This window comes from Ochotona curzoniae, unplaced genomic scaffold, assembly GCF_017591425.1.
Source record: "Ochotona curzoniae isolate NIBS_2020 unplaced genomic scaffold, NIBS_Ocur_1.0 contig_2469, whole genome shotgun sequence".
NCBI classification, from domain to species: Eukaryota; Metazoa; Chordata; class Mammalia; order Lagomorpha; family Ochotonidae; genus Ochotona; species Ochotona curzoniae.
In genome coordinates, this window is record NW_024465471.1 from 1,515,878 (window position 1) to 1,532,361 (window position 16,484).

Sequence of the window (16,484 nt, forward strand, 5' to 3'; positions counted from 1 at the left end):
TTTCTTGATGATCTGGGTTGTCTGTTTTTACGCCAGGCCATAAAGCAATATAGAAGTGTTAGCTTGATTAATGAAATACCAGCTTCTGAAAAGAAAGAAATTAGCCATCTCTTGCAGTTGTGTCAGATTGTCCTAAGCCAAATTGCTGGTGTGTAGCACACAGAATAATAGTAGTGTCCTATCTTACTTTCTGCATGGGTAGGTAAGCATGGTAATTCACCCCATGCACAACTGAAGATCACAACAGTTACTGTTATGGAAGCCTATAAAGCAGGGAAGATTTTTCTCTGTTAGCCCCATTTTCCCCATGGTCTATCCATTGGTGGTGGACACCTCCTCCAATTCCCACACTCAGTATCATCTCACCATCTGCCTTCTAACTCCCTCTCTGATAACACCACTGAGGCAGCATTGTGTCATAGGAAAAACATGGACTTGGACTGACCTGTGCTTCAGTTCCACCTCTGCCTCTTAGTGAATTTTGGGAAGCCCCCTTTTCCTTCCTCAAGCTTTGTTTTCTCATATGCAAAGTGAGGCTGATAAGTATCATCAACTTGAAAAAGATATGATGAATAATGAAATGAGATCATGTGTACAAAGTGTCTACCACCCTGAGCAGCACAAATAGACTCAATGCACAATAACTGCTTATAAGTGTTGCCTACATTGTTATTTGAGAGAAGAGTAAGGGAGCACGGTTAAGCGGTGTGTTTCACAGAAACTAACATTTTCTTAGAGAGAAGCAGCAAACTTATAAGGGTCAGAACTACAAAAATATGCGAAAATGTATTAGATGTCAGAGAGTGCATGTATTAGAGGTGATGAAGTACAGATGTGTGTGTGTGTGTGTGTTTGAAAGGCAGATTTACAGAGAAAGAGAGACAGAGACTTTACAGCTGCAGTTTCACTCCTACTCCCCAGATGGCTGCAACAACTGGGTGTGGGGTTCTTCTGAAGCCAGGAGTCAGGAGCTTCTTCCAAGGCCTCCCACAAGGGTGCAAGGTCCCAAGGACGTGGATTATCTTTTGCTGCTTTCCCAGGCACATTAGCTAGGAGCTGGATTGAAACTGGAGCAGCCAGGACTCAAACTTGTGCCCACATGGGAACTAGTGCCACAGGTGGCAGCTTTACCCACCACGTTACAGCACCAAACACAGAAGTGCAGATACATTGACAAAGCATCTGAACTTCTGGGTCTGAAGAGTTGTGGCTATGAAGTGGGCTTTGACTTTTAATGACTCTGGGGTTGAGAAATGGTCAGAGGACAGGTCAGGGACCCTGGAGAGTTTGGGGGATGGTGGCTTGGTAAAAAAAGGTGTATAGAAAAAATTAGAAAGGCAGGCAGACACCAGGTGCATGATGATTTACAGTTAGGGTGGATCATGTATTTCCACATGTAATTTCATCACCTCCTCCCAAAACCCTGCTGAAACTACTATGAAATTGTTTTTGAAAGGATTGGAAGGACAGGATTGGATAAAAAGGATCACAAACACGGCAAAGAAGGCAGCAGCTACATTTTAGATGCTGAAAAGCAAATGGTGTGTATTAACCAGATTGGTAGTGGTGTTGTAACTTTCTGTGTGGGTAGACAAGCATTGTAATTTGTCCCATGTACAACTGAAGATCACAGGGGTTAGTACTATGCCAGTTAACAAGAGGCCACAAACTAGGACAGAATCATGAGTCCTTCGTGGGAAAGACAAAAACAACCTGATTCCACCCCACCCAGCAAAACGTTCAAAGAGTAACTTGGGAAGTGGAGGTAAAGGGGGTGGTTGTGGTCACCAAAATAATAAGACTTTAAAAACCTTTTAGAAGATACATTATTTTTCAAATTGCCTTTTGCAGTCAATACCAGGGGCAGGTCGAGGGAAGGCAGGGCAGCTGCATCTCCTCTGCCCTGACACAAGCCTGTAGTGCTTTTCCTTGCAGAGAGTAAAGCAGAGGGCCTTCACACGGAAAGTTCCCAAACCCAGTTGAGACCGGAGTCCTGTACTGATAACGGTACAGTGGAGGTTATGTGGAGGTATGTATATGTCATGAAAGCTGTAAATCCCCAGCCTTGTTCCTTGGCTCTGCGCCTAGTAATTCTAGCAGCTAGCAGAGTCTTTTGTGCACCATCTGACCAACCCAAGAGAAACAGACACAAGGGCACCAACACTGATGTTTCTCCAATAAAGGGTCTAGCCATGTTACTCTCATTACAATGAGGTGCATGGTTTGAAACTGTGGGGGAGGGCCTGGCGGCGTGGCCTAGTGGCTAAAGTCCTCGCCTTGAACGCACCGGGATCCTATATGGGCACGGGTTCTAATCCTGGCAGCTCCACTTCCCATCCAGCTCCCTGCTTGTGGCCTGGGAAAGCAGTCGAGGACGGCCCAAAGCTTTGGGACCCTGCACCCGTGTGGGAGACTCAGAAGAGGCTCCTGGCTCCTGGCTTCGGATCAGCATAGCATTGGCTGTTGAGCTCACTTGGTGAGTGAATCACCGGACAGAAGATCTCTGTCTCTCCTCCTCTCTGTGTATCTGACTTTGTAATAAATAAATAAATCTTAAAAAAAAAAAAAAAGAAACTGTGAGGGAGGGGCTGGCGCAATGGCTCAACTGGCTAATATTCCACCTCTAAGCGCAGCATCCCATATGGGCACTGGCTTCAGCTGTGGTGGCCATTTAGGAAGTGAAACAGTCGATGGATGATCTTTCTGTCTTTCCTCCTCTGTGAACATCTACCTTTCCAATAAAAATAAATCTTTAAAAAATAAAAATAAAGAAATTGCCAAGGAAGACACCCACCTGGTTGAGAGTATTTATTTTTATGCACGGGGAGACCTGAATCATTACTTACTAAAAGGAACAAATCCAGACACGTAGAGGGAAGAGTTGAACAATCTTGGAGAGAAAAGGCAATTGCTAGAGTGAGGCACCTAGCGAGCCAGGATAGGGTGAAATCCACAGCACAACCACAGCCCCATTCAAGGATGGGATTAATAGAAATGGGATTTGATTGAAGACCCAATTCCATCCACTCTTAGTTTTGCAGCAATCATATCTGGTGCAGGGTACTGTCTATTGTCCGTGCATCCATGCACTCATACACTCAACATTTGGAGGAGGACCAATTATGGTGTTCCAGGTCCCATACTGGGTGCCAGAAATACTGAGATAAATCACTCACGGTTTAAGTCCTCAAGGAGCTCACAGTCATGGGGCAAAGGCAGGCCTATAACACAGGGTGATAAGTGCTGTGTGAAAACTGATCACTGGGTCTGTTGGAACAAAGAGGAATCATATACATGGGACTACAGGGAATTAGGTAGGTATGGGAAAGGCCATAGAACAGGACATAGCCTGCTTTGTGGGTTCATGGGCACAGATATCATTCATTCAACAGATCTGATGTACAAATGTTTCATGAACTTAGGAGATCTTTGAGTTAAAACTAAGAAGATGCCTAAGGTTTATTTCGACTTGGAGTGATGCCAGGGTTGGAGGGTGTCCACTCACAGGTAGAAATCAGTGCAAAGACACAGAGGCAGAAATTTACCAGAGAACATGTTCATGGAGGAAGAAGAGGTCCCAGATGAGAAGAGCATGCAAGGCAAGCAGTGGGAGGTGCAATTGGGATGCAGGAATAGGATGCAATGTAAAACTGTCACTGAAGCAAGTTTTTTTTGTTTGTTTTTGTTTTTAATGCAGCTAGGTTGAACTAACAGACTATGTAAAGAACACCAGATGGTGGAAAGAGAAACTTGGTTCCATTCCAGGCCCACCTCTGCCACAAACTCGCCCTTGGTATGATGTGTGGCAATGCAATTAATGTCTCTGGACACTGGTTTCTTCATCCGCCAACCAGTAGCAACAATCCCTTCCCTGCCTATCTCTCGTTGTGAGCAGCACAAGATTCAGTGCACAGGATAATGCCTTGTAACAAATTTTTAAAGTGATAGTGCACAAGTTAAGGCTGAGGAAACACAAATGCTGGGAACATATCATCAACAGGACATCCAAGGAAACAAATGTAAGGAAATAGTCTCCTATGAGAATCTAACAAGTATCCCAAATTCATTGTTACATAACAAGCTTTGGACCAACTTCTATCAATTTGGAATGTCTACATATATAATGTATATATAACAAAATAGTTTGGTACTATTCTTGGAGCCTACTGGTGTTGATTGTAAAATAGCACTGTTCTTTTCTAAATTAACAGTTTAAAAAAGTTGACAAAAATAAAAGCATTCCAGTTTCCGGTAGTTCTTCATTAACCCACAGACATCATCTGACCACTCTGCTCTACACCGAGGCAGACACAGTGCGAGTCAGATGAGCAAAATTTCTGTCCTCAAGATCTTCCCCTGCTGTGGGAGACAGATACATTAGGTGCTCAGGATAAAGGTACCTAAACCAGTTTAGCAGCTGAGATTATACAAGGGTACTTCTAAAACCTTGTGAAAAAACAAAACAAAACAATGTAGCAGTAAGCTTATTGTGCTACCAAGGAGAGAGAAATCCATGCATAGATTTTCATGACATGCACTCTCCATAAACTTTTGAAGACTTCCACGCTTCCCTGCACTAGTATCAGGTAGCACCATTGCTCGGATTTTACAAATCAGGGAACTTAGACTTAGAAAGCCAGTGACAGAGCTGGGACTCAAACCTAGGCCTTTTAAGTCTGGATCCGAGGCTTTTTCTATCTTACCAGAGCTACCTCTTTTGCTTTATAAATGCATTAGGCCTAATCGACATGACAGAAGATAGATAAGTAGCATCGTGTGCCTCTATCTATCCTAGACTGCCTGTTCCCTTTTAGGGATTCACAGGATATGAGGGTTAGAGCACCTCTACATATCCAAAGCACAGTATTTCAGATGAAAAAAAAAAGAAATTAAAATGTTCCCCTTTTGACAGTTCTTTGGGGTTCCAGAAGTTTGTATCTCCATGTGCACGTTTGTGTGTCTACATAGGACTTGGAGTAGGATGTGTTGGAAAATGTTGGTTCCTGCATTTTTTTTCAGACTTATTTATTTTTATTGCAAAGTCAGATATACAGAGAGGAGGAGAGACAGAGAGGAAGATCTTCCATCCACTGGTTCACTCCCCAAGTGGCCAAAATGGCCAGAGCTGAGCCAATCCGAAGCCAGGGCTTCTTCCAGGTCTCCTACGTGGTGCTGGGTCCCAAGACTTTGGGCCGTGCTTGACTGCTTTCCCAAACTGCAACCAGGGAGCTAGATGAGGAGTGGAGCAGCTGGGATACATACCAATGCCCATATGGGATCCTGATGTGTGTAAGGCAAGGGCTTCAGCCACTAGGCTACTGTGCCAGGCCCTCTTCTCTCCTTCTAAAGATTACTTATTTTAAAGGTGAAGGGTCAGAGAGGGAGAGCCAGAGCCAGAAAGAGATCTCCCACCCTGTAGTTCACTTCCCTAAGGGCCACAATGGCAAGGGCTAGGCCAGGCCTAAACTAGAAGCCTGAAACTCCACCTACTTCTCCCACATGGGTGACAGTGACTCAAGCACTTTGGTCATCTAACACTGCTTTCCCAGGAGCATTAGCAGGGAGCTGGATCAGAGGTGGATCAGGCACCTCAATATGGGATCCCTGAGTCCCAAGTGACAGCTTAACTCTCTGTGACACAATGCCAGCCTCTTTTTCTCACTTCTTGTATCCTGTTATTCGCTTAAGCATTTTCGGAGTGTGGACTGTGTGTTAGGTATTTCCTGTGTCATATTTTGATAGATACAAAATTGAAAGGCACAGTCCCTCCACTCATATGGCTCATCATCTTTTGCAATGGCTTTTAAAAAATATATATTTATTTATTTATTGGAAAGTCAGATATACAGAGAGGAGGAGAGACAGAGAAGAAGATCTTCCGTCTGATGATTCACTCACCAAGTGAGCTCAACAGCCGATGCTGTGCCAATCCGAAGCCAGGAGCCAGGAACTTCTTCCGGGTCTCCCACACGGGTGCAGGGTCCCAAAGCTTTGGGCCGTCCTCGACTGCTTTCCCAGGCCACAGGCAGGGAGCTGGATGGGAAGTGGAGCTGCCAGGATTAGAACCCGTGCCCATATAGGATCCCGGTGCGTTCAAGGCGAGGACTTTAGCCGCTAGGCCATGCCACCGGACCCTGCAATGGCTTTTAATGGAGTTGCACATATAATCACTTGAGACTGTAAGCATGCACGCACGCACACACACGTACCCCCTAATACCACCAAGATTCTAAATTTAACGGGAAGGGAAACAAAGAGTCTGAAAATCTTTCTGTATTTTATTGTAAAACCTGGAGACTGAAAGGAATCCACAGCATTGGGCAGTGCTCCATAGACCTATGAAGATGTAAGGATTTCTCCTAGACAGGTTAGTTCCTCACGCTCCAAGCTGAGGGTGGGTGTGACGGGAAGAGGTGAGATCTCTATCATTCCCCAGAGGGGTGGGGAACCTTAGCGCTGTTGCCCAGCAACAATGTCAAGGGCAGAAGTAGACAGATTTCAGAGGCATGTTGGGACTAACTCCACTGGTCTCAGTGTTTAATTACCTGTAAGAGAGAGGCTGAGGGAGAGACAGGTTCCAAGAGACAACCAGGCACTGACTTGGTCAACTGGCCACACGAGGAAAATTAGGAGAGAGCTTGGAGAGAAGATGCTGTTCTTGCCCTTGGCTCTATCTCTGTGTCAACTTTCAGCCTAGAGGATGCATTTTGCCAGAGCCCCACGTTTGAGAGCAGGGTTCTGTTCTGCAGAGTACCGATGCTCATTCTCAAAATGAGACAAGAACCAAGCTGACGTAACAAGTGGAGCTACAAGCCCTGGGGATGTGGGCCACCACCTCGTTGCTGGGGAACAGGGACGCCTGCCTTGCCTATCCTCACGGGAGCTCAGTGCATCAGAGGCCACGCCACGATTCTGCACAGTTGGGCAAATCGCAAGCTCTAGGGCAGATAGCCTATGCCCGCTCCGGAGAGACCCGCAACTGTGCGGAAGTGTGAAGCCGGACCAGACTAGCAGTGTCACTGGAACTTCTGCCACAGACGCGCCTGCTTTGTGAAAGATCGCCCTAGACTCGTGGCCCACGTGCCCTACACTGCCACACCGCACGTTTCCAAAGAAGGCCGGCATCCCCGAGCTGACAGACAGCTAACTACCTAGCTGTGCTTCTGGACAAATAGGCAAGGGAGGTAGTCACGTCTTCTGGAGGAGGCAAGTCTGCGCCGTGAGGCGGGAGTCCTCAATGAACAGCTTGGGCGCGCAACAGCTGGGCGGCAAGGGACAAGCAGGCCTCCGGCGCCAGAGCTCCGAAGCAGCCGGGACGAAGGCAATCTGGCGGTCTCAGAGACCTCGAAGGGCGCTAAGAAATGAAGGGCCACGAGGACACTATGGAGCTTGAGGCTTACACATTCGGGCAGAGCTGTGCAGAGCGGGATCCTGCTTATGGAATGAAGACAGAGCACGAGTCTGTGTGCGGCCGAGGGCAGCGAGGGGAGGTGGTAAAAGGGGCACTCCCGCTCGGAGAAGGCAGAAGGCACCCACGTGGGATTCTGTCAGATGCCTGCCTTTGCCCTTCGCGCTGCCTGCGGAAACAGGCTTCGGGATGAGGCCAAGCGGATTCTCCCAGCGGCAGAAGGGGCCACTCAGGGTGTCTTCACGCCCCCTCCCCGCCCCAGCGCCGCGCGCCAGAGAGGATGGATGCGGATGGATGCGGATGGATGCGTGGGGCTGGCCTGAAGTCACTCGGTGGGGGGCGGGGAGCATCAGATGCCCTGTCCCGAGGGGGAGATGGTCTCTTGCAGAAGGAGGTGAAGGAGGTGGTTCTGCTCGGCGGTCAGCAGCGGCCACATCTCCACCTGCAGCGACTTGACAGCCTCCGTGTCCTTTTCGTGGGTGGCCATGACCAGGGACTGGAGCAGCAGGAAGAGCTCCTCGGGAAGCGGCCCGCCGCTCTCCTGCCCGTGGCTGTCAAAGGCCTCCCAGGAGTACTTCTCCAGGGTCTGAGCGTGCTCAGGCAGCAGCTTGGCGGGTGGTGGCTGCAGGAGCAGCAGCAGCAGCACGCGAGACACCTCACAGCGGACCAGCACGTCGGAGAAGGCGCCCAGTGCGGCGGGAGGGGGCACCGTGGGGCCCGCGTTGGAGGCGAACAGCGCGGCGGGCAGGGCGGGCTGCTGGAGCCCCGGGGGAGGCGGCGGCGGCGGCGGCAGCGGCGGCGGCTGCGCCGGGTGGGTGCCATGCTCCCGCGCCAGGCACTGCATGCGCGTGAAGACCGCTAGGGCGCCGTTGTAGTCCCGCGCCAGCAGCTGGCAGGAGGCGGCATCGCCGAGCGCCTGCAGCGCGGCCAGGGGCAGCTGGGGCAGCTGGAGCTGGGCGGCGCGCTGGAAGTGTCCGGCGGCGGCGGCCGGCTGGCCCAGGTCGCGCAGGGCGGCCGCCAGCTCGAGGCAAAGGGCGGCGGCAGCGGCCGGCTGGCCCAGCTCCAGGTGCAGGCGGACGGCGGCGCCGAGGGCGCTGGCGGCGGCCTGCAGCGGCTCCCCGTAGGCGGCGGGGCAGCCGAGGCGCTGGCGCGCGTCGCACTCCTGCCGCAGGAAGAGGCGGGCGGCCTCGGTGAGGGCCAGCGCCTCCCCGGGCCCGTGGAACAGCGCCTGCTGGCAGCGCGCCACCGCCAGCTGGCACCAGGCCGCGTACGGGAGGCACTCCTGGGCGCGGAGCTCGCGGCCCAGCTGCCCGAACTGCTCGCCGGCTTCCGCCACGTTGGGCTTGCGCAGGAACCGCTTCTTCAGCTTGTTGGACACCAGCCGGTAACGGGCCAGGAAGTCCGAGGCCTCGGGCCCCGCGCCGGCACCACCGCCCAGGCCCGCCGCGGCCGCCGCCATCTTGGCCGCCCTCGGCCCTTCCCAGCGTGCTGACGCAGCGGCCCGATTCGCCGGCGCCGGCGCCGCGGCTCTGCACCGCCCGGGGCCCAGCCTCCTGGGCCCACGCCCCGCGCCGGCCTGCCCCTGCGGTGGACAAGCCGAGGCCGAGGGCGGGAGCGGAGGCGGGCCTGGCGAGGGCGGGCCTACCGGCCCCGCCGCGTCCAGGGATGGGGCGGCACCTAGCCGAGCGCCCGCGCGCCCGCTCTCCCTGCGCCAACCCGGGGCGCCCGGCCGGCTCACTCGGCGCCCTCACGGCGCCCCGGCGCGTGCGCCCCCGGACGCCATCCGGACCGGACTGCTGTCCGTTCCGCGAGGGCGCGGGGGTGGCCTGTCCCTGCCCCCGCCCACAGTCCGCTCGCTGGTTCCCTCTCGGCTTGGAGCCCGGGCCCACCGTCGGCTACGTCCACCTCTGCCCGCCCACGCAGTCCTTCGTCGCCTCCCGCTGCCTCCGGCCGGCACCTCGGTCCAGGTCCTGAGCTGCCTGCCCGGGGAGGCCCCTGCCCTGGGCACTGCCCCAAGCAGGCTGCGCCTTGCCCCGGGCAGACGTCTTCCGTATCTGGACCCTGTGCACAGCACCTCCCACCCCGAGACGCCGCCCGCTACCCAGCACTCCAGGCTGGCCACACACTCGCTCAGACCCAGGGCCGTCCCAACTCCTTACGCCCCTCCCACCCTTATACACCGTCCCAGGGAGAGGGGCAGCCCTCGCTGCCCTGGCCAGCATGCCTCCAGGCCCTCCCTGCCCTGCCCTGCCCCACGCCCCCATGCTGATTTCCCTGGCACCCGCCCGCCCCCTCCCTGGCCCGGTTGGACGGCCACAACACAGCGTCACTGAGGCAGGCCCAGGGCTGCTTCAACCATTTAATATTGGGGCGCTCTGGAGGCCAGGGATGGCCTGGCTGGCTGTGAGAGAGGGGACCCTCGCGGGGCGAGGCAGGAGAGGCAGGTGGACGGGGGGCCAGGCCCCTGGGCGATCAGGGTGCGGCAGCTACCGGGAGCCCCGGGCCAGGGCCACTTGGGAGATGGTTGTGGTACCGAAGAGCCCGCTGAGCACGGGGTTGTTGTGGATGGCCATGTCCAACAGCCGAGGAGTGATGCGCTGGCTGCCGTTGTTGTGGGCCTCGATGCCCGCCAGCTCCAGCACCTTGGCCGTCAGGAACTCGAGGGTGGCGGCCAGGAAGAGCGGTGCAGACCAGCCCAGGCGCTGGGCGTAGTGGCCCTCCCGCAGAAGCTGCTCCACCTGGCTCACGGAGAAGGTCAGCTCGGCTCGGGCGGAGTGGGAGCGGGAGCGGGCCCGCTGGCGACGGCGGCGACGGGGGCGGCGACAGCGGCGGCGGGAGGATGACGACCGTCGACGGCTCCCACCTCCTGGCATGCTCTGCGAGATGATGGCAGTGACGACTTGGCCGCTGGCTTTTCCGCTTCACTGGGCCTCCTTCGAAGCCACCAGCCCGTGCCGCTCAGGCAGTGGCTCTCGGTAGCCTAGCAACCAGGGCGCACTTCCGGTGGCCTGGCCACGTGCACTTCCGGTGGCCTGGCCACGTGCACTTCCGGTGGCGTTCCTGTGCGCGGCCTGGGCGATGGCCGGCCCCTGGGAGGCCGTGCGCCGTTGGGTCACGGGATGGCCACGCGGTGGCAGCGAGGGAAGAGCCAACTCATCTCTGCCTGAGAACTCTCACGTTCCACGGGGCCGAAGGCTTCTCGAGACATCAAGGGGTCCGGGCAAGAGGGGAGCAAACTCGGTGGCGTGAAGGAGAACCGCAGTGTGGTGCTACCGTCTAGTTCCAACACACTCCACAGAAGCCCCGGTAGCCATGAGAACTCACTCTCCATCACCCCTTTCTCCTTGTCTGCTCCTGCTGTCCCCTCTGCTGTTCTTCCCTCCTGCTCTGTCTGCCTCTTCACATCCTCCTCTTCTCCTCTTGCCCCCCTTCTCCACTCCCTTTAACTACCTCCTCCACCTTCTGTGTCACACACACACATATATATATACACACACACGTATACGTATATGTTAATGTACATATTTATACAGATATATCACCAACCTTAAATTTTTTGTCAGATCGTAATCATCTCCAATTTCACTCTAAATAATACAAGTACTTTTATAATCTCAAAGTCTTACCAGTCAGTTTTGCAGTTATAACCTTTCTCCTTTCTATGCTTTTTTTTTTGATTCATGCTCAGAGAGATGAGCTTGCTTGTTCACTATTCTTCTGTTGTCTCTTATTATTTTAGTGAGGGCTCTGAGTGTTCAACCAGCTCACTCTTTGTTCAAGAGTATCTACTGCAATTTTGTCATTGCTATTAGCTTTTGTGGTTGACCCTGGCAGTTTTGCTTATCTCTCTTAACATTTTGCACATGCTCTATGTTACTTTCTGAACAGTCTCTTAGCTCAGTCTTTCCGCTCACTTGAAACAGATGAGTCTCCTTAAAATCCCGTTGTGTGAGATAGTCTTCCATCTGCTGGTTCACCCCTCAAGATGGGGCTTGGGATAATGCAGGCTGGAGCCAGGAGCCAGGAGTTTCATCCAGGCCTCCCACGTGGGTACAGGGGTCCGAACACTGGGAGCATCATCAGGGAGCTGCATGAGAAGTGGAGCAGCCAGCACTCGAGTTAGTGCCCGTAGGTGGGATGCTGGAATCACAGGTGGTGGCTTAACCCACTGCAGCACAACACTGAGCCAACTTAGGGATTTATTGTACAAAGCTACAACTTCAAGACTTCCTGAGAGGTCTGAATTGTAATTGTATCTCTCCCAAAGAGGCTGTCTGTTTACTTCTGCAGGGAGACCTAGGGCTAATATATGGCTGCCTGGTGTTGTCTTTATATTATGTTGTGAGCTTGGAGTTTTCTGGGTAAATAAGAGACACTAATTCCATCTCAAGGCTTGTATGACAATAGCCTTAAAATTTGAAATGATCAAGGGAAGCATTTTATTTTCCACTGTCAGAACCCCTGAAGAGAAAACCTCTCTGTTGTCATCTTCCTGAGGTGGTAGAAGATGTGGGTGTTTTGTTTGTTTTGCTTGGTTTTGTTTTTGTTTGCTTTCTTTTTTCCCCTACTCCATATTCTCATTGACAGTGTGTTCTTGTTGTGAGGTACCAATGCTTTTCTTCTCTTCCTAAAGGTTATAAAATCCATTGCTCTACTTGCCTAACATAAATTCTAATGTCCATTGATCTGGTCTTCAGGTTCCTTTTTGTTTGTTTGTTTGGCTTTTGTTGTTGTTACTGTTGTTTGGATGTCTGAGGGCCAGCTTCACCACAAGACTCATCATACATTCATTAAAGGGGATATTTATTAAGTCTTTAGCAGACAGGTCTCGGGTTATCTGGACCTTGAGAGCTTGTTTGGAGGTTTTAGCAGGGGAGAGCAGCTACTCGTATACCCTTGACCGAAGACCTCCTCTAGCGGGGATGGTCGTCCTCTTCGACCCAGCGTGCAGCTTCGGGAGGGACGCACATGGAGTGGTGAGGGAGGAAGGGGACACCTGCCTAGCCAGCCAGATCAGCTGAATCAAGCCTGGCGATCAAGGTCGCCACCAGATTGCCCTCACATCCGAGGTCTCAGGTTATCTGTTGTATGCTATTTCCATAAAAGAAAGTTATTTTCCCCTTTATAATTCGTACAGCACTGAGAAGCTCCCAGAAAGTATCTGGAAGGGGTATGTGATGGTGAGGAATACTTTTCATGAACACTCATGATTCAAAAACTATTGGTGCTAGATATCTGGTGGAGATGGGTTTGTAGGTTGAAAGTGGCTTAGTTGATCAGAGCTACATGTCACAGGAGAATAACAGGAAAAAGAAAAGGACTGGCCTTACAAAATGCTTTCTTTATGAATTGTTCTGGCTTATGATCAGAAGTGGAAATGTGTGAAGAACCACTGTGATAATGGCAATCCTACCCCCCTGCAAATGGTAGGGCATGGCTTCTTTGAGTGCGCTTGTTTCCTGGAACCACTTAAAAGCAATACTGAAGGCTTCAGAAGAGTCTGGGAATGACACTCAAAATACGCCTGTATCTAATAACCAGATGTAGCTCTTCCCTACTACCCAGAGAACTAGTCTTTGTGTATACTTGGAAAGGAAATGCGTTGATACTATGCTTTATTTAGAAAATGAAAAGGGAGTTAGGAGTTATGTGACAACTTTTGATATCACAGAATAGGAATGATAACAAGAATGGCCACTCTACTAAATCCCAGATAGGAGTAACCAATTGTCTCTTGGGTATTTCCACTCAGGGTTTCATGTGCCCTCAAACTCAGAGATAGAGCCAAGGCTAAGAACAGCATCTTCTCTCCAAGCTCTCTCCTAATATTCCTCGTGTGGAACTGTATCGTGAAAAATAAAAATATTTTTAAAATTAACAATAAAGAAATGAAATACCATAGAAACATAAAAAAATAATGTAAATATTTTATCTTTCTTTTAAGATGTTGCTGGACAAACCATGATAGTGAGCATGATGATTATTGTGGCTGAATGCTCAGATGGACTGTGAGTACGTGGGAAGGATGAGGGAGCTAACACTTACTGAACACTATGGCATACTGGTTCAAAACACTGTCCCGGGAGCCAGATCATACGGATTCTAAACCAAATACCAACTTGTGATCTGGTGCAAGCCACTAAATCGTCCCTTGTCCCTGTTTTATCCCTTTGTGGGGAGATAAAAGGGCTTAGAACAGTGTCCAGCACATAGAAACCACCATGTAAGAGTTACCTGTTACTATTGATCATCAATATGTGCTGCATTTTCTTTCCTAATCAGCATGTTGTTAGAAAACCCTTTTGTAGTAAGTATTTTCCTTCCTGTGCCTGTATGATGAATCTTAAGCAATGAGAGGGCAAACAAAATGACCAAAGTCACGAACTACACAGTCAGAACCTACCTTTAGCTGCTGCCTAGTGCAAGGCTTTCATTTCACTGAAGCGCCAACTGAAACTCAAAACCAAAGAGGACCTCATTTCAAGTCAGCTAGTGAGTCCATCCCAGAAAGTGGCCAAGAACTCAGCAACAGGGCTCTTTCCTTTGAAGCTTCTCAGACTTTGGTATGTATCAGAACTCTCCAGAGGGCTTTCTTTTATTATTATTATTTTTTAAATTACATTGCATTATGCGACACTGTTTCATAGGCTCTAGGATTCCCCTAACCCATCTCCACACCCCCCCCCCTTGGTGGATTCCTCCACCATGGTGCAGTATTACAGTTCAAATTCAGTCAAGACTCTTTCATTGCAAGCATAGAGTCCAGCATCTTATTGTCCAGATAAATTCAATGGTTTCTTGGGGAGACCATCTCTGGTCTGAAGGCAGAGCTGGCAGAGTATCATCCGATCAATTAAAATTCACAACATAACATCAACAACAATTTACAACATTATGGAATTAATTGACATGGTATTGAGTAACAAATATGTTAAAAAATGCAAGTTCTTAACCACATCCTGTGACTACTTCATTGACATTTCAATTTTAGTTTCTGCACAGAACCAGCTGCTATACACCTTAAAATGGCTATAGGGTGCTATTCAGCTGTCTCGTGTCTTTTCATTTTAGTATTTAGCATTTATAGTGTTGAAGTATAATTTTGCTGAACTTGGCAGATTTTAGGATAGTCTAAACTGGCTTATAACTCTAACAAGGCATATGTCAACAGTTGAGGTGCAGAACAGTTTTAGGAGGGGTGTGCAGAGAAATCTTCAATACCCCAGTGAGGAGTAACTAATCTTTGTGTCCTACCTAGTAAGGTATGTGTGAGTCCATGCTGACCGTTTCCTGTCTGGTTCTAAGCTTTCCTTGTTGTTCTCTGTCTAATCTATTCGTGTGTGTATGTGTGTGTGTGTGTGTTTTGGGGTGGGGGGGCTCTGGAGCGACCCTGATGGTCATTGAAAGAGAGGGTGGGGATCCAAAGTTGGAACTAAGTAAGGACCAGAGAAAGCTCCTCTCCCTAGTCCCAAAGGAAGTTTGCTGTTCTTCTGTTTCTGAGGACCACTCAGGGCTCCTGGCTGTTGTTCCGATGACCTTGGATCCTGCAAGGAAAGATTTGGGCTTCTTCCATCCCATGTGGGAGATCCAAGTGGGAGTGGGTGACCTCAGAGTTCTTGGCCTCCGAAGGCACTCCAGTTCCCCGTGATCTCCTAGCAGTTGGGATGTATTCCTTGGTGCTCATACTGATAGCCCTTGGTGAGGATCCAGGAGTCTCCAGGGTTGGGATACAAGCCTCCTCCTGTCCACCTGCTCCATTCTGGGGTCCCCCCTTGCTCTGTGCACATGACCTCCTGTTAAGAGGTTGTCAGGATTGCTCCTGATTCCCCCTATATGATTTTGTAGTTTTACTATTGTCTAATGCTGATTTGAGTCTGTGGTCTATAACTTATCTGTTATGTTCCTGATACATTATACTTCATGTCTTCCTCACACATTCTAAGGAGATGGAAGATTTCTCTGCTCTCCCAGCCCCATTTCTGAGTAGCATAGGGTCTTAAAATTATATTAGGTTTTAAAAGTCTTTGATGTAGATCATAAGCTGTCTGACTCACATTGATTGTTGGCTCATTGGTTACTTCAAAAATCTTATTGCATGAGATACAGGCTGTTTGGGGTTGAAATAATATTACAGTTTACAGGTACTGTTTTTCGGATTGACATCATTTCATCTTAAATTAAGGCAAACATGTGGTATCTAACCTTTTGGGATTGGCTCATTTCCCTTAACAGAGGGCTTTCTGAATCTAACCACTGCGGTCCCACTCGCAAAGTTTCTGGGATGGAAACTAAACATTTGCGTTCCAAGATATTTTCAAAGAAGGCTGATGCTGCTGGTCTAGGGAGCTTACTTGGGGAACCACCACAGCACATCACAGTCCATACATCTTTCTTCCTCTTCAACATGGGCAACACAGTTAGTGATACACAAACATTTTTGAAAGAAATGGGAACCACTGATGAAGACGATGGAACAATGCTCAGCCAGCAGCAAAAAGATAATGTCAGTGGCCATCAGTCCCAGTTTGTGTGAAACCGCCAGTTTTAATACAGGAAGTTCCCTGGTCCACAGAAAAACCTCAATCCCAAGCAAGTTGGGATGATTGGTCACTCTAGATAAAGATGAACAATCTTTAGTACCAGTTAACTGCCAGCCACAAAAGGGCACATGTACAGAGAATATGTTATTCCTGCCGAGTTTGTTTGAAAGGGATTCATTCATTTCTTCTTCTTGCAGCAGTCCCACATTATGAAAGTACTGTTAGTAGGGCACACTGTTGGGTGCTGTGTTTCTGAATGCCCCAATCCTATGGTATCACACCACAGGAAAACGCAAGTGTGACTCAACTGCGAGCTTTGTAGACAGACTCCACTTATACAAGAGTATTTCAAAATGCTGTGGAAACAAATGGAATTAAAAGATGATGCACATTTTCCACAAGCTTTCCTCATGTGCTTGGGGACACTTGCAAGAGATGGAAAAAATAGGCATCTCACATGGAAGGTTTTGGATGCACCATGCATGATCACCACTCAAATAATTCCTTTCCCTCTTACTTCCTCTGAAGGGAGTACA

At 50.1% G+C, this 16,484-nt stretch overlaps 2 protein-coding genes across 2 annotated transcripts; both read right to left on the reverse strand.

The window, feature by feature from the left end:
- Positions 1-6,264: 6,264 nt before the first annotated feature.
- Positions 6,265-8,867, reverse strand: LOC121152530 (40-kDa huntingtin-associated protein). Its single transcript, XM_040974660.1, has one exon. It carries the CDS (start codon positions 8,865-8,867, stop codon positions 7,758-7,760), a length of 1,110 nt encoding a protein of 369 aa, XP_040830594.1. The 3' UTR covers positions 6,265-7,757.
- A 1,027-nt stretch (positions 8,868-9,894) lies between these two features.
- On the reverse strand, positions 9,895-10,281 carry LOC121152557 (histone H2A-Bbd type 2/3-like). The gene has a single exon (XM_040974686.1). The coding sequence runs from the start codon at positions 10,279-10,281 to the stop codon at positions 9,895-9,897; it is 387 nt and encodes a 128-aa protein (XP_040830620.1).
- Between the last annotated feature and the right edge of the window lie 6,203 nt (positions 10,282-16,484).